Here is a 24,596-nt window from a genome sequence, read left to right as displayed (position 1 = left end):
AGGAGACGTTCCCAACTCCTCGCCCAGTGCCAGGGACTCTTTCCGGAGCCACGGCCGCTAACGCGGCCGCGAAATATTTTTCCACTATATATGCCATAGGAACCATAAGCTAACTTCTTAGATGGAAACTTCTCTAGTTTAGCTCAGCCACTAGAAACACAGTAGCCAATAACTCATAAGCCTATCTTAACTCACACTGCATATCAAGCAGAATAGTAACAGTGAACGTGAAGGACTAAACCACACCTCTCACAATGGTAAAGCAATGCAAAAGCCCACCAAACTTTCATATTGAAGAGTCTAGCCCAGATGACACCAACAGTACTGTAGTGTTAGACAACCTCTCTGACAAGGAATTCAGAAGGGAGCTACTTAGGATGCTTAGGGAATTAAAAGAAACAATGGAAAGCAATGCCAATAGAAGAAAAGAGGATCTGAAGGCAGAAATGAGGAAAATGCAATCAGAAACGTCAGACCTGAAAAATCTCGTAGGCGAATTGAAAATCTCAGTGGAAGGCCTCAGCAGTAGAGTAAGAGCGGCTGAGAACAGAATCAGTGAGCTCGAAGATGAAGTTCAGAGACTCTCCAGAAAAGAGCAGAAAATGGAAAAGAGACTCACAATTCGGGAACAGATGGCAAGAGAAGATCGTGATGAGGCCAAGAGGGGTAACATAAGAATTATTGGAGTCCCAGAGGTACAGGAAGAAAACCTCGATGAAGAAGAAACTGTCAAAGAAATCATTGCTACAACATTTCCAGAGCTGAAGAAAACTTGTGACCACATTCAGGAGGCCCAAAGGGTACCAGCTAGAAGAAATCCGAATAAAAATACCCCAAGACACATTCTGATCAAAATGACCAAAACCTTAGACAGAGACAAAATTCTGAAAGCAGCAAGATCGAAGAAAGAAATCTCTTACAAAGGAGCATCCTTAAAATTCACAGCTGATTTTCTGATGAAACCTTCATGGCCCGAAAACAGTGGTGGGACATAGTAAAAAAACTCAATGAAATAAATGCCTCCCCAAAAATACTTTTCCCAGCAAGACTCTCATTCATAATAGAAGGAACAACACACGGTTTCACAGACAAACAACAGCTCAGGAACTTCATAGACTCAAAACCATGGTTACAAGAACAACTAAATGGGCTACTTTAAGGCAAGAAAGGCCCCTCAAATACACCTCCAAAGAAACAGTGACCAAAATACAAAGACAGTCTACAGAGTGGGAAAGGATATTCACCGAATACACATCTGACAAGGGGTTGATATCCAGGATATACAAAATACTGGTTAAACTCCACAAGAAGAAAACATCCAACCCCATCCAAAAATGGGGCAATGAAATGAACAGAAACTTTCTCAAAGAAGAAATCCGAATGGCAAAAAAGCACATGAGAAAATGCTCTACATCATTAATCATCAGGGAGATGCAGATCAAAACCACAATGAGATACCATCTCACACCTCAGAGACTGGCCCACATTCAAAAGAACAAAAGCAACCGATGCTGGCGTGGATGTGGCGAGAAAGGGACACTCCTTCACTGTTGGTGGGAATGTCCACTGGTTCAGCCCTTCTGGAAAACAGTATGAACGACTCTCAAAAAATTAGAAATTGAGCTCCCATTTGACCCAGCAATACCACTCCTGGGAATATATCCCAGAGAGGCAAAAATGTATAGTCGAAGTGACATCTGCACTTATTTGTTCATTGCAGCACTCTTTACAATAGCCAGAAAGTGGAAGAAACCTGAATGCCCAAGAACAGATGACTGGTTAAAGAAACTTTGGTACATCTACACAATGGAGTACTATGTAGCTCTTAGAAAAGATGAAGTCATGAAATTTACATACAAGTGGTACAATATGGAAAGTATCATGCTAAGCGAAATGAGTCAGAAAGAGAGGGATAGACATAGAAAGATTGCATTCATCTGGGGGATATAAAGTAACAAAGTATGAGATTAATACCCAAGAATAGCTGAGATCAGCACCAGGAGGATTACTCCATAACTTAGAGGCCAGCCGGGTATCCTAGAGGAAAGGGCAGTTCAGATAGAGAAGGGAGCACCAAATAAAGGATGGTTGGAGGATCCTCCCAGGAGGGGAGATGCATGTCGAAAGTAGACTATGGACTGAACATGTTTGCCACTCAATGCCTCTTTTGCAGACCACAACACACAAAAGGAGAGAGAGAACACAGGGGATTGCCCTGCCACAGAGACAGGGGGGATGGGGGGATGGGGGTTGGAGGGATATTATCCATGGTGGTGGAAAATGGGCACTGGTGGAGGGATGGGTATCTGATCATTGTATAATTGAAACCAAAGCACAAAAAATTGTAAATCTACAACTTTAAAAAAAAATAAAATAAAATAAAGGGAAAAGAAAAAAAAAAGAAATTTTGGCAGGTACAGAGTAAGCAGTCAACCAAAATAAGTATCCACAACTGGAAGCTCTACTTGCTGCTCCTTCCTTCTGGGTGGCACAACTCAGATGGGAGGCAGATCTCTACCCATCCAGCAAGGTCCCAGCAGCGTCTGCACCCTCCCTCAACCATATCTCCTGAAGTGGGAGATCTACTCAGCAAATTTTACACAGCTCACAGTTATACTTCCTGTCACTGGATGAAAATGGATAGAGAAGGAAAGAAGCAACGCCCAGCCTAATCCATCATAATCTCCCAACCAATCTGACTACAAAGACTCACTCATCCTCAGCAGAGTGGGAACACTGGAAAACCGATAGTGAAGACTTATAGAAGCCCCTCAAGTTCAAAAAGTAAAAAGAATAGGGGCAGCGTAATCAACACCAACAAGCCCTATAAACACTCAGAAGATGACTCCATGGTAAGGATGCTTTATGAACAGAAAGAAATCATGGTACAGGTAGTTAAGAAAGCACAAGAGAGGCTAAGAGCTGAAATGAGTAAACTAAAAAGCAAAATCGACAGATATGAGGAGTATGGTAGGTAATATATATATATATATATGTATAATGTATGTATAAAGTTTCAAGAAGCATTTACACATCACACATCAGAATCACAGCAGCTGGGGAAAAGACCAAAAAGCTCCAAGATGAGATGGACGAAATAACTGGAAACAATAGAATATAGGGGGGGAAAGTCTAAACAGAAATGAACAGCACACCAGAGAACTGTGGGTTGAGCTCAAGAGGAATAATATAAGAATATGAGTGTATGAAGACACAGAAGGTGAATTTAAGAACCAATAGTTAAGGAAATCATAGTTAAGTATTCCCCAGGATTGAGGAAGAGGCAACCAAATACAAGAAGTCTGAATGGGTCCCAAAGAAAACAGACACAACTAGGACAACTCTAAGACACACTGTGCTCATAATGACAAAAAACAAAGACAGAGACAGAATACTGAAGTAGCAAGATAAAAAAAGGAACTTATATACAAAGGAAAGTCCATAAGATTCACAACAGATCTATCAAATGAGATTCTGAGCCAGAAGAGAAAGAAGGGATATACTACAAAGTCTCAACAAAATGAATACCTAACCAAAATTACTCTATCCAGCTAGATTATCATTCAGATTTGAAGGATGACACAGAGCTTCATAGACAGACAATGGCTTAGAAAATTCATAACCTTGAAATAACTCTCACAAGAGGCATTAAAGGAGCTTCTTTAAAAGACAAGACAAATGTGGCACTGAGTATGACACTCACTCATGCAGTTTATGGCTGCCCTCCACTAGACTAAGAAAGGTAAGTTTAGTTCTAGATTGCCAAGGAATTTTATACATTTTCTTAAATAATTAACATATTATTTTATTGTATATTCTATGTCTTAGTAGTTTTACACCAATAAAGAGTTTTATTACAATCTTTTACCTATTAATGCAGACATTTAAGAAATATCTACAATATAATATTTTAATATAAAATGAACATTCTCCTTCTTACGACAAAACACATTTTGAATTTTTATTGGCTTATTCAAATTTCCCTTTTAAATTTTCTTAATTCTCTTTACTGTAAGTTTTACATGTGTAGGATTTAACTATTTCATGTAGCACTGTCCTTCGGTTATTCATCGAATTGCTCGAGTGGGCCCAGTAACGTCTCCATTGTGAGACTCGTTGTTATTGTGTTTGGCATATCGAATATGTCAGGGGGAGCTTGCCAGGCTTTTGCCGTGAGGATGAGATACTCTCAATAGTTTACCAGGCTCTCTGAGAGGGGCAGAGGAATTGCGGAGGAATCAAACCTGGCTTGGCGGGAGGGCCGCGTGCAAGGCAAACGCCCTACCACTGTGCTATCGCTCATTTCATTTCATTTCATTTCATTTCATTTCATGTAAATTCTGAAATGTATAGTATAGAATTATCTATAATATTGATTCTTTAAATTTATACATGTCTAAATAAGATTTAGTTTTTTTGAAAAACTGCTTTATCAATCTATAACTTATTCACAGTTTTGTGGAATTTCAGGAGATTATCTTATTCATCTATGTGTGTGTAGGTATCATCACTTATACACACACACACACACACATACACATATACACACACAAATCTCTCCAAAACGTGAGATTAAAAAAAAAAGAAAATGGGCTGGAGCGATAGCATAGCAGGTAGGGCATTTGCCTTGCACGAGGCTAACCCGGTTTCAATTCCCAGCATTCCATATGGTCCCCCAAGCACCACCAGGAGTAATTTCTCAGTGCATGAGCCAGCAGTAACCCCTGTGCATTACTGGGTGTGATCCCCCCCAAAAAACATTAAAAGAATAATGTATAATCAAAGACATCAGAAATGAATTTTTTTTCTATCAAACTGAGGTTATATAGTATCGTGTTAGTGGGAGAGATCCTTGGTAAAGGGAAGCAGACTCTCTTGGGATATGTATGTGTATGGTGTTATAATGATGTATGCATCAAAAGTGTGATTGACAGTATTAAAAATCCCGGGACCTCAATTAAAGTTTCTGAAAATTAAACAAAGTCAATAAAGAAGAATCAGGCATAATAAAAATAAATACAGTCACAAAAACAGTTATATCAAAACCATTTGGTAATTGCTTCAAATGCTTTCCCCAATCTAATCCTGAGCTGCCAATTCCCATTATTCCTCCAGTCAACAACCTTGTTGTATATCTGGATTTCGCTACAATACTTCATTTATTTCCTTATAACTTTCAGTCACCAATCTCCTCTTCTCGACTACAAACTCCTATTGACAGCCTGCCATCTTTACTTCAGTCTAACTAACCTCTTTGTTCTGACACTTACAGATAGAACCAATGATGTTCAAAGACCTTTCTGTGATAATGGAAATGTTTAATAATCTATATTGCAAATGTTTAATGTCTACATCTAAAATGGGAGGCAGTAGTAACATGTGATTATAGAACAGTCGAATGTGGATGCTATAATTGAATAACTATTAATGTTATTATGTAATTTAATACTATTTTCTTACTGTGACTAGTGAGCATTATATAGGATAACATAGATCTGTTCATAAAATTCTAGCACCTAATTATATTTTATTGATTGTTGCTGTGTCTTCTTTAGTTTGGTATGCTGCTTTAAAAATACATCTTTGTATATATCTTTGCAAATTTCTTTTTTTTTTGTAATTCCTAGCCAATAAGAAGCAAGCACATTTTCCCATTTATATGTTTAAAACTAAGAACTGAAAGGATTTGACACACCTGAATGTATCTGCAATGTCAATCCATAATTTCTGTCTTTTCTTCCATATCACTACATGAAAAAAAAAAACTTACCCTGTAGATCTAGAACTATAGTGGACATTACAGGTAGATGCTAAGATATTGAAAGGATCAGAATTCTGAAATAAGACTATTATTTGGGGAAGTTATTTAAAGTTTTTTTTTTGAGGGAGGAACACATCCAATAGTGCTCAGGGGTTCCTCCTGTCTCTACACTAGGGATCACTCATGGAGAGCTTGGGTATTACATGAGATGCTGGGAGCAAACTGAGCTGGCTGTCTCCACTGTGCTATCATTCTAGTTCCTAATTAAACATTTTGTGTCTTCATATATCACTTTATAAAATTATTAGAATAACCTGCTATGCTTCCAGGAATTAGTTGAGAAGACCTAGTTAATTTAAATGGCACAAAACATAGTATATGTTCAATAAAACTTTTTGCTGAATGAGGGTAAAAATAGAGAACTTCTGGGTGTATATTTCTTGGTCTAGTCTGCTTTCTTATGAAATAAATGTATTAATCTCCCAGATGGCAGCCTTTTCAAGATGACTTTATATAACAGAGAAAACATTTTTAGACTCCCCTTTCTAAATATCTACTGATAATCTCTGATAAAATTAATTCTCAGTGAAGATCTGGACCCCAGTATAAAATTTTCTGCAAAGGGGCTTTTTAGAGTAGTAAACTTAACAATGACTTTTTGAGATAAATAGAAGCATCAATAACACTGAAGCACTGTAGCACTGTCCTCCTGTTGTTCATTGATTTGCTCGAGTGGGCCCAGTAACATCTCCATCCATTGTGAGACTTTTTGTTACTGTGTTTGGCATATTGAATACGTTACCAGTAGCTTGCCAGGCTTTGTCGTACGGGCAGGATACTCTTGCTAGCTTGCCGTACTCTCCAAGAGGGGTGGAGGAATCGATCCTGGGCCGACACTTGTGCAAGGCAAAAGCCCTACCCGCTGTGCTATTGGTCCAGCCCAGAAGCATCAATATTTATACAAAATTCATATTTATTGATGACATCCCAACCTGGACAGAAAGAAGTGTAAAAGCTGAGAAAGTCAATGGTAATCTACAAATAACCCCTTCTGAGAATCTATAAAACCTTTCTTTATCAAGCAAAAGAAGGAAATAGGTGGAAAATATTTTTCATGTGTGCAAAATCCATACTTTCCAGTCCTCATTCCATCCCTCACTATATGATTAAACTAGGTCATGCCCTTTTCTGATTTCTCTGAGATACTCAAGTAGCCTGGAAAAAACAAATTATCATGATCTGATTTGCTTTACTTAGCATGTGCATGTCAACTGCATATATTAACTGAGCTGGGAGCTTTGAATTCTTTAGCTAGTAACACTTTCTGATAGAAATGACAATTGCGGAGGAGATAAGGTTGTGAACTGTTGTCATATGCTAAGCAGTCTGACAGATCAATGAACTACATTTGATGGAAAACTATAGTTTTAACTGGCAGCAATGTTTGTGAAAGTTTACTTTAAATAAAAGACAATTTCAAATATTTGATTCTTCCGACTGTCCACAAAACTACTATGAATAAACCAGAAATTTCATAAATTAAACTGTATCTTTACATATTCAAAAATAAAAGTAGTGAAAATATAAATTTTAGGCCATGTTATTTGGGGCTGTAATTCTTATATTATGGTTTCTAACCTAGCATCAAATATTGGGTTATTGTTTATACTACCTTAGACACAAGTCGTTTTTTTCTATCTTCTATTTGATATGGGGCATTATTGGATATAGAAAAGTCAATATGAATACCTGATATGCAAAGATATATAAAGGTTTATTGGATACCATACACCTTTTACAATTCTAGTATAATTGCTTAAAACTATTTCATCTGAGATTATTTAAGAGTGAATGGAACATTCTATATTATATCTCATCATAGCAATTAACCCAAGCCATTTGAGAATAAGTTTAAAATTTACAGTAGCTAAACATGGAAAGCTAATTTCTTTGGAAATATAAAGTAAATCTAAAACCATTTAAAAATGCTAGATTCATTTAGAAATGGCAAGATGTGAAATGGAGAACACAAGATAACTATAGTTAGATATGCATTTAAACTCCAGCTCTTTTTTTCTCTTTTAGGTAGCGTTGGTTAAAAAACTCAGGCTCAGGTGCTCATTTTCTTTCCACTAAAACTGCTATAGAAGTGAGCCTGACATTACTGGATGTTGGGTCTAGGTGGTTGCCCCTACCCTCACCCACATCATTGCTGGCTGGTATAGATACATTGCAACAGCAGATTCTAAATACATGGTTCTGAAATATTTAAAGAAATTCCACCAACAATGAAATAAATATAAATATAAATAGATAAATAGATAACCGATAGGTACAACTTTGAAGATAGTATTTACTTAAATTTATAAGCTCTGATTTATCTTTACACGATGCCAGGAAGAGTATTTAATCCTTGGGTCCAAAATTAACAACAGCAGCAACAGCTACCATATGTCAGTTATCTACTGTGTATACCAGGCCCATTTAATGATGTATATTAATTCATTTATTCCTCCCTAAGAACCAATGAGATGTGTGTTTGTATTTTATAGTCAAGGGGGTAAAATCAGGGAGAGTAAGAAAATTTTAGAAGGGAAAAACATGAGAATGTCAAGGCTGTTATTTTTTGTTAGTTTGGTTTTGTTTTTCTTTTAAATAAGGACTAGTAAATGTACACAGAATTACTGAAAGGAAACAATTTTTGTACAAATGCTTCTTTCTTCTTACTTGGGATTCCCTCTAATGAGTGAGGGTCCAGTTTGCTTCAGAAATGCACAGGAGAGAATACAGCAGGAACACAGACAGAGAATACAGAGAATACAGACAGTGGACACAGGAGAGAATACAGTAGGGACCATCAGACAGTGGACCTCCATGAACCAATCTGAAGAACACAGACAGCATGGAATCCACATGTTTAACCTGACATCAGTATACCTGGTACCATAATTCAGAGTGGATTACTATACATGTTGAAATGGCTATTTTGTTGAATTGTAGTTATTAATTTAAGAATATTATTGCTAAGCACAAACTATTCTTTGTTGCCAACAGGTTAAAAAGTGCCACAGTCTTCCATTAAACTGAAATGTAAAAATCTGTCAGCACATCCCATTTGAGTTATTCGCATCGAAGCCAAATTTAATAAGACTAGAGTTTGGTGCTGACAAGCAGGTATGGAACAGGAAGTCCTACTCACTGAGCTGGCTTGCAATTAACAGAAACATTAGAAAGTGAGAAGCAGGATTACTTCTGGTATAAAACTTTATGATAAAGCTGGGAGAGCTCAGGTTATTGGGTAGGGATTGTGCAGTCTTTGGGACTAGCAAAACCCAAATAAAAATCTCTCATTGCTATGCCCCTTCTTTCCAAGTGTATATGGTAGCAGAAGAAATCATCTACAGTGAATCAAGCCAAAGAAAGAAAACTGGACAATGTTTTAGAAGAGAGATACAGCTCCTTGACTGTTTTTAGCACTGGAGTAGTTATAAGATCTGCTATTGATGTGAAGAAGACAGACTAAGGTAAACTGTGCAGAAAGTAGAGAGACTATCAGTAGACTTGGAGCTATTTAGGTAGCAGTAGACATAGGTACATGTGCTACAAGTTAGGATGTATTTTGGATGCTGAGAATTACAAGAATCTGCAACTGTTTGTACCAGATGAAAAACTCAAGTTCTTCCAGGATTTAGACTCAAGCAACGATGTCTGTGTGTTTTATTGTTTGAAAACATGGAAGGGTATTTAAAAAAAGTATTCTGACCTGTCAACACCACCTTTAGAGATATCAAATAGGTCTTCCCCTTGAAATGCTTTTTTCCTTCCTCCTTTTAGGGAAGCAGATTTCCCGACTGGCCCAGGGAACTGGGTTGATCACATCTGCAGGTCAGCAGACACACTGCCCACCTCAGGGCTGTGTCTTCCTCCCATCACACATCTGGTTGGATTTGGTGATTAGATGTCAATGGACTCACCACTCAAAGTCCCAGTCAGCACACACGCAGGGTTCTGAGACCACTGTCCCCGAGGAGTCTCGCCCCAAAGCACACTGAGCTCCAGGCTTGCGTTTCTTGAATATTTTCCTTTCTCCCATGACACACGGTTCTCCCTTAGAAACAGAATCCATAGTAAGGAAGATAGAAAAACATGGTGGTAGAATAAATTAACTTCTCAACAAGAAGCCTAAATCTTTTTATTTTCTTTTAATCACTCTATGAGTATTCTCATGCTCAGTATCGAGGTGGATATATAGAAATTTTTATGATAAAATGACCGATCCTTTATAACATACAACAAGGACAATATGGGATACTGGGCTCTCACTGTCTTTCCAGCCAACCTAGTCAGAAAGAGCTACTTTATCCTGTCTCTCTTCCACCTGCACAGAGAATTCCAGGACTCCAGTCATCCTTACACACCACCAAGCAATTGTTCAAATATCCAAAATGTCTTTAGCAGAAATTCTAGGGGAAACAAACCACAAAACCCAAAAGGAGAAAGAACAAAAGGGAATGCCTTGCCACAGAGGCAGGATAGGATGGGGGGATTAGGGGTGGGAGGGATACTAGGATCCATGGTAGTGGGAAATGGGCACTGGTGGAGGGATGGGTATTTGATCATTGTATAATTGAAACCCAAGCACAAAAATTTGTAAGTCTACAACTGTACCTCATGGTGTATCACTAATAAAAATAAAAAAAAAAAGAAATTGGCACAAAATAACAAGAATCCAAATGATTTTTAGGAATACATAGGCTGCCTATAATAATGCATATTGATAAATAGTTGCTTTGTTAAAGCTCCTGATACCAATCCTGAATCTTTTTCATTGATTTTGTCCTCATTGTTCTTCAGGCTCTAAATTTGGGCTAACCTGAGAGATAGACTCACCCTTTCTACTTAAAGGTGAGATGATCATTAGAGGGTGTCTTGTCTACTCTTATAACCCCATGGATAGAGGTAAACTCCCAGGTTCTTACTGTCACCATTTCCCCAGGTTGTTAAAGGACCTCACTATTCAAGAATCAAGATCCCAAGGAGTATCACCTGACCCTGCTGAAACTACTGATGTAGCCTCAAATCCTTTCCTCCAGATCTACCCTTATCTTCAGGTGACTCACTGCCTTCTTTCAGCAATTACAAAGGCAGAGATAGAAGTAAACAGGCTCTTAGTATTTCCTATTCCTAGATGCCTGCACTCCCCAACCCCAGGAGTGTACCTGGTTGAGTAGGTGCCAAGTCTGGTAATCTTCCTTGGTGCATCGCCGGCTGAAAATAGATTTGTAGTCCACTTTTACCAACTGCCATTCACTGCGAAGGCTGAAGTGGCCAAAAACTCTAAGCATCCAGGGTAGAGATGGGAAGAAAAGCAGAGAAAGATGCACGGTCAGTCATTAATGCAAAGATCAAGAAGAAAGAGGGCTGACCCCTTCATCCATCCATCAAGAGAGTTTTTTGAAGGTTTCTGAGAACAAACACCCATGTCCACAAATTGGTATGAAACAGAAGGTTTAAACCAATTTTTTTCATTGCAAAAGTATATATGTGCTGGAATATTTTAAAATAAAGAAAGGTATAGAAAGGAAAATCATAGTCCAATATTCTCTTCCCAGCTACAACTGTTTTTCATATTCCAATCGAGAGCCTTCTTTCTTTTTTTTGTTTAATTTAATTTAATTTAATTTTTTAAAATTTTTATTAGTGAGACATCATGAGGTACAGTTATAGACTTACAACTTTTTGTGCTTGGGTTTCAATTATACAATGATCAAATACCCATCCCTCCACCAGTGCGCACCACAGATCCCAGTATCCCTGCCCCCCCACCCCCCATCCCAACCTGCCTCTGTGGCAGGGCATTCCCTTTTGTTCTCAGAGCATTTTTTATATGACTTTTGGCCATCTGTATTTCTTCTTTGAGAAAATTTCCATTATTCTTCCCATTTTTGGGGGATATTTTTTTCTTATAAAGCTCTACCAGTTGCCTTATAGATCTTTGATATTAACCCCTTATCAGTTGGGTGGTGGGCAAATAATTTCTTCCATTCCATGGTCTATATTTGTATCCTGGTCATCATTGCCTTTGAAGAGCTGAAGCTTCTTAATTTAATGTAGTCTAAATTAGTCCTATCTTTGCTTCCACTTATGTGATCAGTGGCATTTCATCCTTGAAGAGAGTTGTGCCTATGTTTTCTCTAAAAAACTTAAGGACTCAGGTCTGTTATCAAGATCTTTAATTTTGATTTTATTTTTGTGCATGGCATTAGAAAAGAAGTCTAAGTTAATTTTTTTTTGTTTGTGGCTGACTAGTTTTTCCTGTTACGACTTGTTGAAGAGAATTCTTCATATTTTTTGCTTCTCTACTGTAGATTAACTTGTAGATAGCTGAGAGTCTGTCTCCATTGATCTGAGGGTTTGTCTTTACTCCGGTACTCTACTGGTTTGTTTGTTTTTTTCTTTTTGGGTCATACCCTGTGATGCACAGGGGTTACTCCTGGCTCTGCACTCAGGAATTACCCCTGATGTGCTCAGGGGACCATATGGGATGCTGGGAACCGAACCTGGGTCGGCCTCTGTGCTATTGCTCCAGCCCCTGTGCTGTTTTAATTACTATTTGCTTTCTCGTACAGTTTGAAGTAAGGAAAAGTGATGCCTCCTATCTTCCTTTTCTTAAGGATTCCTTTAACTATCCTTGGGTGTTTATTGTTCTGTAAGAATTACAGGAGTATTTGATCTATTTTTTTTGAAAAATGTCATGAGTATCCTTAATAGGACATTGAATTTTTTTTAATTTTTTTTATTAGTGAAACACCATGAGGCACAGTTGTAGATTTATAATTTTTTGTGCTTGGGTTTGATTATACAATGATCAGGCCTTCTTTCTTTTTAATGCAAGCACTGCTACTTTATTGACTCAAGTTCAAACAAACAAACACTTTCCTCCCGTTGTTTATCGATTTGCTCGAGCGGGCCCAGTGACGTCTCCATTTTGAGACTTATTGTTACTGTTTTTAGAATATTGAATATGTCATGGCTAGATTGCCAGGCTTTGGCCTGCAGGCGAGATACTCTTGGTAGCTTGCTGGGCTCTCCGAGAGGGGCGGAGGAATTGAACCCAGCTTGGCCGGGCTGGCTGTGCACAAGGCAAATGCCCTACCATGGTGCTATCGCTCCAGCCCAACTCAAGTTCACTGACAAGAAATTGATTTCCTTGCCTGTAGTAGATTTTATGTGAATATGTTAGGGATGGCATACATGCGAGTTCAAAAAATCCTAACAGAATCTAAGTTATAATTTTAGTTGAAATTCCCAGTGTTTAATTCATATGAGCCCAACTCATTCCCCCATCTCTGAAAAATCATTGTAGTCTCATAAAAAGAGCTCATATTTAATATTTATGTATATAGAAAAGAAGTATACCATTTGTGTACGTAGATAATCAATACTGACCTTTTCAAATCCCAGTAGTTGATAACCCTATAAATATGAATGATAAATCATTTCTGGAAAAATAGAAAAAAAGACTGATCATCCACACTCCACTCAGATGGCAAGTCTTGTAATTATAATGCAAGACATCCATCACAGTGTTGTAAAGGGAACAGTCATGCTGGAAACTTCAACCAACTCAAGTCTTTCAAGGAAATAGATGGCTCCGGTTCCAGCAAGACTACTATATACCACCAGCCCTGGATTCTCCTGTCCCCAACTGTGCACGCACACACGTGTGTGTGTGTGTGTGTGTGTGTGAGAGAGAGAGAGAGAAAGAGAGAGACAGAAACAGAGAGAGAGAGAGAAAAGGAGAGGGAGGGGGAGGGGGAGGGAGAAGGAGGGAGAGGGAAGTAGGGAGAAACAGAGGGAGGGAGAGAGACAAAGAGAAAGACAGAGAGATTGAAGGACTACCTTTCTTTAAAGTATTTCCTTCTGCATTTGAAAGTTCTATGAATGCTTTGGGAAATGTGAAAACTGACTAAAATTATAAAATGGGGGAAGGGAGAAAATATGATTGTGTAGAAGGTCATACAATTTAAAGTAGGTCTCAGGAAACAAATTTATATGTTCAAGTAAATGCTACGTAAAATGTTTTAGAGCTTTGTTTAAAAAAAACATTAAACAGATTTTGCAAGAAGGATTCAGGGTCTCTTCTTGACTAAAGTGGTATGAGTTTTGCATAACTCTTAGCTTAACACTGGGCAACGGAAGCCACAGGCTATAATATACTGAATTGTATAGTGAACACTATGTAAAGCAGAGACATAAGTGTCTTTCCCCAGGGGACTCTGTTCTCTTGCATTCTTGAAATCTATAGAGTCTATAAATCCAACACTCCAAGTTAAGGTCTCTACTAAGACATCTGCACTATTTTCTTCTAACTCGTTTTATGGCAAAATCATGAATCAGTCTACTTAAAATCCTTCACAAAACAATTCATTATTTAAAATTTTTCCTTCTTTGAAGATTGGAGAGTTAACCTAAAGTTCATCAGAAAAAATAATACAATGGTATAACTGATGAATGCCTACTTCTGTCTCTATTCAGTCTATACAAATCCTTTCACATTTCAATCCCATATCCTCTAGTAAGTCTTCCCTGATTAAAGTATAATCTAAGTGGTAGGGAATTAGTGATGTTAAACCAAATACTTTTGCTGCTTCAAATTAGTTTACAGAAATTTCATGTATCAGAAAATATATCATGTCAGACTAATTCCAGTCCTTTCTATGAAAGGATTATGAGACAAAAATTAAAGGGAAATATAATTTGTCTGAATACTAGCAGTACATCTGACAGAGTCTATCATGGTACTCTTGAAGAAAAGATGAAAATATTTGAGCCAGGTGTTAGTAAAATTATGTGGTTGAGCAGTAACTAATTAAAGCATTATAATCAACCAGGAGGGAGGATGCAAGCAGTCAATTGCAAGATTCTTTTGTCTGCTCTTTCTTGTTCGGTTTTATTAATTACTTGGCATGAAAATAATGGTCACCATTGGAAATCACATTCTCTGGTGACAGAGAGCTGGAAGAAGCAGTCAATATCCTTGATGGCAAAATCAGGACCTAAAAAGGTCTTGACAGGCTAAAGAAACAGACTGAATTTAATAACAAATGATGTAACAACAAGAAATGTCAGATCCTACACTTGATAATAATATAGTTAACAAATGATAAATGGAATTCAGGTTAAATATAATAAGGATTATAATAATATTAGCAGTAATAGCCATTTGAGAGTTTTTATAACAATGCAGTTAAGAAATTAAGGGTCTCAATCTTTTATGTAATATTCTAAGGAGTGATAGCACAATGGTAGGGTGTTTGCCTTGTGTGTGGCTGGCCTGGCTAAGCCGGGTTCTATTCCTCCGCTCCTCTTGAAGAGCCCGGCAAGCTACCGAGAGTATTTCTCCTTCAGGTGTATTCAATATGCCAAACACGGTAACAACAAGTCTCACAATGGAGACATTATTGGGCCCACTCGAGCAAATCGATAAGCAACGGGAGGACAGTGCTACAGTGCTATAATCACACTCAGAGGCCCCAAATAATAAAGGCTATTTTAGAAGACATTTATAGAATTTTTTTCATTTCCCGGAAAAGAGGTAACTTTCTAATTGTATGCTATATTAACCAGATTATAAATAAAAATTAGAATAAGTTTTGGTTATCACCATTCAAGAAGGAATATAGTGTTAAAGTATATATACTGACCTTGGTAGTTGGTGGTAATGGAGTTTGAAACTTCTGAAAAATTTTTAAATGTTTATTTCCTGATATATATTTGCTAAAAAATATTACACATATATTAGCATATTTATAAATAACTGTAGTGCTGTACTCCCGCTGTTCATTGATTTGCTCAAGGGGCACCAGTAAAGTCTCCATTGTGAGACTTGTTGTTACTGTTTTTTTTTTTTTTTTGGCATATTGAATACGGCACAGGTAGCTTGCCAAGTTCTGCCTCATGGGCAGGATACTCTCCATAGCTTGCCCGTAATCGAACCCAGGTTGGCCGTGTGCAAGGCAAACACCCTATCAGCTGTTCTAGAGCACATATCTCGTCCACGCAGCAGAGCCTGGCAAGCTCCCCTTGGCTTGTTCCATATGCCAAAAACAGTAACAAGTTTCACAATGGAGATGTTACTGGTGCCACTCAAGGACAGAACAGTGCTATTCATAAATAAATTCATATTTCCCAAGGTCAAGGACCATTAAAAGAGAGTCATTATGATAGTTAACTGTTTTGAGTGTCATTCCACACAAAGGTCATAAACATGTTCTATTCCCTATGCTCTGTGTATGTGACCATATTGAAATCAAACGTTTAGTTTTAGCTATGAGTTATGTTTCTTGAGAACAAATCATCCTGGATTATCAAAGTGGGCCTTAAATATTATGACAAGTATCCTTATAAGAGATTACCAAGACAAGACAAGCACAGAGTTGATCATATGATAATGAAGGTTGAGCTGGAAATTGTGTGGCCACATTGTGTGACCACAGGAATACCTGTAGTCACCTGAAAAAGGACAAAGCAGAGAATAATTCTTCTCTAATATCTTATAGTCCTAGTGGGAGTGAAGTCATCCTGTTATTTTGGTTGGGGAATCTGACCTTGCAAAATGAGAAAGAATATAAATATATGTTCTTTAAAGTCATCAGGTATGTGGGCATTTTTGACAATAGCTTCATAAAAAGACTGTGTGGTTTAACTCATCTGTCCAGGAAGAAGCTCTTAAGTAAGTAAGAACTATGGTTGGTAAGATCTGGGGATGACTTAAAAATGGTAAAGCACAGGAAACAAAAATCAATAAGTGCACACTTTTTGAAGGTACCTGGGATATTAAAAATAACACAAAATGTGGAAGTACAAAGTGTGAGCATGCTAAGAGAGTTTCCACAGAGAAAATAAATGCTCATGTTATTAAGCATAATATAAAAATAGCTTAATAATTTCCTAGGTATGATATAAAGGTGATGTAAGCACCATCAAGATACATGACTTGCTTGTATTTCTATCTAAGAATGTCCAAGTTCCTAGTCTTCCAACTCTTTGAGATCTCTCTGAGATACCCAATTTCAGGATTGAACACACAAATATAGGCTAGTCGGAATTTATGCACTAATTGATATTCTTCTCTTCTGCAGTCTTGGCAGTTGTGTTACTGTCATCTGTATTCCTTTGGCTTTTATCCCAGACTTCCTGACACCGTGTTTCCCAGGTCTTTCCCCAAACTGTAAAACTGTTACACTAATATTTTCACTTGGGAGTATGCTGGCCTACTCTCACAAGGTCACTTTCATCTGTCAGATACAAAATATTAAACATTCAATATTAGGTGGATAATCTTTTCTCTTTGGGTATCAACTAAAATAATGAGTATGAGTGTGTGCATGTGGGAGGGTAATGACCTTCATAACTTTCAGATATAAAAATATTACCTATATTGCCATCAATTCTCAGCTTCAGGAAGAAAAAAGCTCATGAGGTCCCCCATTCTATGAGGCAAAAGTGATTTTTATTTTTAATCAGGGTCTCTTTTCTACAAATATAGAGCTTCCCTAATTAGGTTGACTATTCCATTCAATCATTGCTCCTTCAATCTCAGGGAAGCTGAAGGAATAATAGAAACACAGAAAACTAAAAAGAAACTAAATTTAAAATTAAGAGGTTTAAAACATTTGAGGAGGCAGAGGGGTTTGGGACAATACCTGGTTGTGCTCAGGCTTTTTCTTAGTTTTGTGCTCAGGGATCAGTCCTTGTAGAGTTCAGTGAACCATTTGTACTGCCAGGGATTGAACCAGTCAGTTGCATGCACGTGAAATGCCTGACTCCTATACTATAACTATGGTCCTAATCTAAGAATTTCTTAGTCTTCCAAAATGATTCTTACAGATGATAAAATCTACAACTGTCGGTGGAAATGAGACCTCAACCAAAGGAATCACAGCAACTGTCATCAGATTTCATGTCTATAACTTTGGGACGTGGACAAGGTCCACTTATTTCTGGAGTTAGAAAAGTAAAGGTCCAAGCATTTCTAACAAACATTAATGTTATAACAGATTAGTGCGCTACCAAACATTAATCACCCTTATGAATATTTCTCTTCATTGAAAACATTCCTCTAAATACAGGTACCATATCACCAATAAAATACAACAGTTTAGTCATACCATTTGACATACTGTTTTTAGGAACAAAGTAGATAGTCAATATAAATGAACAAAACAAGAGATAGGCAGGGTAATGGAATCAAAGATGAGAAAAATGTTTTAAGGGATAATTTGATTCTCAGATATGGTGCTGCTGTTTTCAGAGGTTTTCTGTGACCTTTCCAGCAACTCTGCATTCCTTTAAAAATCACAAATGGTAGTTATCACTAGACCAGGAATTCTCTACTGTCTAATTTAGAACCATCACATGAAGTGTTAGTCATGGACTGGCCTCCTCAACTATTTCCTATTAGTATGCTTAAACAGCCAAATTATTTGCATTTCTACTTAGTCTCCATAAGATATTGATATTTCTGGTTGCAGGACCTCCATTTGAGAAACAATGTTTTGATTATAGCTGTTTAGCCTACTAGAGAATTGCCCAATTTCTTTGTATCTTTGGTCAACTTTATATCAACCAATTAGAAAGCACCTTAACTCTGGAAATACTCATGTGCTTTCCTGTACTTGACAGTCTTTGAATAGTAGTTGCTTGACAAAGAATGGTTAACTGACTTTGAGTAGTGTCAATGGAATAATGCAACTCTAGAAGTTAGTTTCATCTTCAAGTCTATTTTAAAAGACTTTTTTTTTTGGCTTGGCTCAATTTCACTGTCATCTACAAAATCTCCAGGCTCACATGGAGTGGGGAATGGGCGACTTCCCCCATCTCCCTATCTCCCTGTGCTTCCAGTAGCTTGGCAGTCACCTCCACAAACTGCTGCTGGCACCATATAAACTCATTAATGGCCATGTACAGAGACTCAAAATAAACCTCAGAAAAAGAAGAGAGTAACATGCCACAGAGGTGCTGCTGGACCCCTACATCACCATTCAGTTAAATATTTAACTCTAGTTGTATCACCCTATTTAAAATCTTAGAATTCCAGGAGCATGCAACTGCATTTGTGGCCTGCACAACTTCTCATCCTCTATATAAGGGCTTAATGGCTCCATGGTGATACAATAATCTTCACCACTTTCCTCTAAGGAAATTTTTGGATCATCTTTAGTGGATTATTTATAACAAGCAATACAAAATAAATTATTTAGGTCATGCTTTGGGCGGAGGCTTTGAGGATCAAGATGGAATAATTAAAAATATGATGGTGAGAATGTGTAATGGTGGTGGGATTGGTGTTGGAATATTGAATATAACCAATTATTGTGAACAACTTTATAAAAATAAAATCTGTGACATATGTGAAATTTATGAAAAATCCAAAGGAAAACAAGTGTTCATTGTTATCACCACCGTTCTTACAGATATAATTTCCACAGATTCAAGCTTATGCCATTCCCAAGAATGGCTTTCAACAGATCTGCTTCAATATTCCCATTTCCATATACCTTAAGTACAGATGCATGGTTTCATCCCTTTTTGCCTTTTTTTCCTGCAGAACTTTGAAGAAATAGACATCTCATATATAAAAACAGATGACTGTTTGAAAACATGTAGCCTAGTCTTAATTGCCCTGAAGAAGTTTCTTCAAAGCACAGGACAAAATTAATGCATCCTCTAAGCTATTTATCACTATATGGATTGTCAAAAAATCAATTAAAATTTATTACTTTTCTTTTTTTACCTTCGCACCTGGATATTTTTTCTTTGGAGTTTTAAGTTCTACTTAAAGTCACATTTTTTTTGGACATTACATACCTAAGAGACCATCTTTATTTCTCTCTCTTTAAATTCCTGTGGTGCTTAATATAGTGTATAGTGCTGTATAGTGCTAATGTGACTTTGATCACAGTTCTCAGAGTTCTTATGTTGTTAGCTCTTAATATAGCACTGTCCTCCCATTCTCCATCAATTTACTCGAGTGGGCAACAGTAACATCTTCATTGTGAGACTTGTTGTTACTGTTTTTCACATATCAAATATGCCTTGGGAAGCTTGCCAGGCTCTGCTGTGTGGGTGGGATACTTTTGGTAGCTTGCAGAGCTCTCTGAGAATGACAGAGGAATCGAACCCGGGTCGGCCATGTGCAAGGCAAACGTTTTACCTGCTGTGCTATTGCTTCAGCCCTTAATATAGGAGGTAGAAAAATAACTAGATAGGGAATTAGAAGAGTTGTATTTTCTGAGTTCTAGTCTGCCACTAAATTAGGTAGGTGACTCTGACAAAATCCTTTCATCTCTCAAAATTTCAGCTTCATTATGGAAGGTAACTTTTCTTCAGTGTCTGATACCCCAAGGAAGGGATGCAGAAATAGTCTAGAGAGAGTATGGCCTTTTAAAGACAATTTCTAAGAATTTTATCTTTTTTCAACCCTCATGTCTACACCTAGGCATAAAAGCTATATATTTCCTGGTGACCCTGTCCACAAAGGATTTACCAGAGTCATTCATCTTAGTCTCCACTGGCACTTCTTTCATATACCAGATGCTCAATAAATAGTTCTTCGCTGATTAATGGATAGAATTAATCTATCAAAATCAGTCTCTTCTTCCCAAATTGGGGCAATAGCTCTATCTGCCCTTTTGTCTGGGCCAAAGAAGATGGTTAAAGTTTGGTGCCCTTTGGAGTTTCAGAAGGACAAAAACACTCTCAGGAAAAAAAAAAAACAGCAGAAGTTTTTTTCTCCTTTATCATCTTCTACTGTACCAGTATCTCCATAAATAATTACAGTATACTGGGCCCCTAAATAACCCACCTTCTCTAATCCCCTTCCAGAGTGGAGTAAAGCCTTCATGAGGAGGGAAGTGATTGAATGTGCCAAGGGTGGTGGTTCAGAAAAACAAAATAGTCTATTAGATTTCCATACACACAGGGGTTTGCTACTCATTAATTAAATGATTTCAAAGGGGAGCTTGGTATATAATTGCTATCATTTAGGTGGAAACAATGCCGCCCTACATGTAATTAGAGGAGTAGGCTCTGTAAAGATGTTTTCCTCTTTATAGGAAACTAATTCTGCATCATCTGATTCTCTATATGCATAGTAGCTTTCCCCTTTTTTGACCTCCAATCAAACATATGTGTATATATCTATATGTATATATATGTTTGCATGTACAGTATGTATATATGTATATATTTATAAAAGCTGAAAGATATTAAAAATAAACAAAAGGAAGAATAAACTGTTGGATGAATTAGGTGATGAAAATTTCACTGCAGATTGACTTTGAAGAGAACATATGAATGAACTCAACAAGGTTGACACTCCATTGTGTCCTACCTGAGCAGGAATTCTCCCATTCTATTTTCTTCCTCAAAGGCTTTGGTGTCTTAAACTACTCTCACTAACAATATCTCCACGTTATTCACCTTTAGAGAAACTCCAGAAATGCAAGGCCAAAGTGGAGTCTGACAGTGTCTTCTTGTTCTCCTTCCTGGTGCAATTAAATTTTCAGTCATCAGGCTGGAAAACTCCATCTCAGAGTTTTGGATTTTGAAGAAAACTCAATCCTTCAACTCAATCCTCAACGCAGTCCCCTCTCAAACTCCAACCTGACACTCAAGCTTTTTCATTACACTTGTTCAAAATCACTCACATTTACCAACTCAGGTTGAATTCTAAGCCTAGGCTGTTGTACACACAATGGATCTCCTTGTGCTTCTCATGTACAGGTCTCTGCTACATGTTCTTATCACCCTAAACAGTGTAAATTCTATTATCACCCTAAATCCTCCCTACAATTGTATAATAATTAAGGAATAGACATTTCAGATGAGGAAACTGAGTCTGTTAGGTCATGCTTAAGATCAAGGTTCAGTTAGTTCAAGTTGACAGTAGTGTGAAGCTATTTTTCTACATTTTGGTGGTGAAGGACAAGGAGTGGGATCACATATGATTGTGCAATAAGTGCCTTAACCCCATACTATCTTCCTGACCCAAAGAGAGTGGGTTTATTTTTTGGGGGGGTGGGGGAGGGCACACCCAGCATTGTTCAGGGATTATTCCATGCTCTGTCCATTTTCACTCCTAATATGCTCAGGGGATCATATGAGATGGTTAAGGATCAAACCCAAGTCAGCTTCATGCAAGGCAAGCACCCTACCTGCTTTTCTATCTCTCTGACCCAAGGGAAGATAATTAAGGAATAATTATTCCTGCTTTCAGAATAAGTAAAGAGTATTACTTTATTACTTTAGATCTGTACTTCTTGCATCCTTATAATTTCCCATAATTTGCACATATCCATCTTCATAAATATGTTTCTACCTGTTTCTACAGAGTTGTCTTTAACAATGCTTCCAGTGACAATACAGGCCTGCTCAGAAGTACAGTTACAGAACAGAATGCACTTTCCTAGAACTCACATCTTCGATCTGTACCCCACAGTCATCCAAACTTTCATTCTTCTCTCCTCTTTGTGATAGCTATACCAGCCTATTTCTATTTTTATAACTTCCCATTCTGCATAGATACTTGCAATCAATGTACACCACACCACACCACATCACACCACACACACACACACACAGCATGAAAAATGTTTCATACATTTTTTGTCAGGCTTTGCTGAAAAATCCTCTTTCTTTCATTTTCTGATTGCCCCAATTCCATCTCAAGTCCCTATTTAAATGTATTCTCCTTTTAAAATCATTTCTTATATTTCCCAAGTCTAAGCAATCTCTTTTACACATTTTTCTTCTAGTATGGGCAAATGGTGATCGCACAGTGAAGCAGAAAGCTGCTTTAGTAATATCACCATAATATCTTTGTCTTCCTCTAACTTCTCTAAGTGTCCTTTTTCTTCTCTTCTCCCTTTTCCTATTTCTCACTATCAAAACTTAAGCATGTTTTTCCTCTGTTGCTCTGCTTAACCTTTAAAATTCTATTTGGTTTTACAACTTCAACTTTTCTGTAGAAATTCCTAAAGCACCTAATTTTGTCCTTGAATGCTCATGAGAATTAGTCAAGAATATCATGCGGGTCCTGGGGCTGAGATCTCCAAGCCTGCTCGGATCGGAGCTGAGCATCCTCCACCCAGATCCTCCACCTTCCAGTAGGCAGGGGTCACACCCACCAACTGGCCCCCTGGTGCTGTGTAATCCCATCAACGGCCAAGACCCAGAGACTATAAAACCCAGCTTCCGGAAGAGAACAGCGCAGAGTCTCCTGCCCCGACACCTGGCTGTCCTCACCCGGGCCCCTTGGAGGGGAACGGGTGAACGGGTTGAGTTTTCCTCCCGGCCCTGACCAGGGCTCCGGCAGCCGAAGACCTCCAGAACCAGCCACCACCATGCTGAGACCACTCTTCACATGCATGAAGGTATAGGTGGGTCCCAGGGCTGAGATCTCCAAGCCTGTTCCAATTGGGGCTGAGCATCCTCAGATCCTCCACCTTCCAGTAGGTAGGGGTCACACCCACCAACTGGCCCCCTGTAATCCCATCAACGGCCAAGACCCAGAGACTATAATACCCAGCTCCCAGAAGCGCGTGGCCACGAATCTTATTATCTCATTCTTACTTTGGACAAAATGGCAAGCTACCGAATGTAACCTGCCCACACGGCAGAGTCTGGCAAACTCCCCGTGGCATACCCAATATGCCAAATACCAGTAACAATGATGGGTCTCATTCCCCTAACCCTGAAAGAGCCTTTAATATGGCACTTTTTAAAAAATCTCAGGGCTAGGATGAAGGAGACATTACTGGGGCCTGCTTGAGGCAATCGGCTAACAACAGGATGGTTGTGATGGTCGTGGTCGAGATTATGCTAAGAAATGTGAATTTTCTTCAAAAGCTTCCCTATATGTAATTCCATCTACCATAGTAGAATTATGTCTTGCTACTCTCCACTGTCACTTATGCTCAATGAAAATTATATTTTGTTTCTAAAATAAGCAATATTTCCTATTGCCTGCTTTTCTCTGGTAGGAATGCCTTTCCCCAAATCCTGTCCAACCTATAAGTCTCAGTCAAATGATGGGCAGTAACTATCAGCAAGATAAATACAAAGAAAAATATTTAAAAATTAAAATATTTCATAGAACTTTTTCTAATTTTTCAAGTTAATAAAATTCGGGGCTAGAGAAATAGTACAGCAGGTGACGGTGCTTGCCTTGCACGTGGCCAAACAAGCTCAATCCCAGGCACCATATCAGGCACCCATACCCTTATTAAGAGTGATCTCTAAGCACAGAACTAGGAGTAAACAGGAAAAAGAAAGAAAATGAAAGAAGAAAGAAATAAAGAAATAAAGAAAGGAGGGAGGGAGGGAGGGAAGGAAGGAAGGAAGGAAGGAAGGAAGGAAATTCTCTTCAGTTTGATGTGATCTCATTTGTTTATTTTTGCTTCCCCCCCCCCCCCAGTGGAATCCCATCACCAGAGACACAGCTAAACCATGGAGAATTTTTTCTGTGCTTTTTTGAAGCACCATATGGATGTAGGTCTAACAGCACTGTCTTTAATCTACTTGAGTTAACTTCTACCATGGTATGAGATTATTTTTTGTATTATTTTTCATGTGACTATTCAGTTTTACAAGCAACATTCATTGAAGAGATATTTTTGGACTAAAGGATGATGCTGGAGAGATAGTGCATTAAACTTGTTATAACACTTTGTTATTTATTTAAAAGGGTAGGAGATGACTGGGGATACACTCAACAGTGTTAAAGAAAGCAAGGAAGATTTTTAAAATAGCCCATAGATATTTTTTTCCA

General features: G+C 37.9%; 1 protein-coding gene across 1 annotated transcript in view; it reads right to left on the bottom strand.

The window, feature by feature from the left end:
* The window catches only part of SORCS3 (sortilin related VPS10 domain containing receptor 3), a 638,571-nt gene that overhangs the window by 51,530 nt on the left and 562,445 nt on the right, over positions 1 to 24,596 (bottom strand). The window contains exons 15-16 of the mRNA XM_056120660.1: positions 10,981 to 11,098; positions 9,736 to 9,869 (exon numbers count right to left, since the gene is read on the bottom strand). Of these exons, the coding sequence (XP_055976635.1) occupies positions 9,736 to 9,869; positions 10,981 to 11,098 (252 nt within the window). The remainder of the gene's footprint in view (positions 1 to 9,735; positions 9,870 to 10,980; positions 11,099 to 24,596) is intronic.

Source organism: Sorex fumeus, unplaced genomic scaffold, assembly GCF_029834395.1.
Source record: "Sorex fumeus unplaced genomic scaffold, SorFum_2.1 ptg000043l, whole genome shotgun sequence".
NCBI lineage: Eukaryota > Metazoa > Chordata > Mammalia > Eulipotyphla > Soricidae > Sorex > Sorex fumeus.
This window is presented reverse-complemented; position numbering and strand designations above follow the sequence as displayed.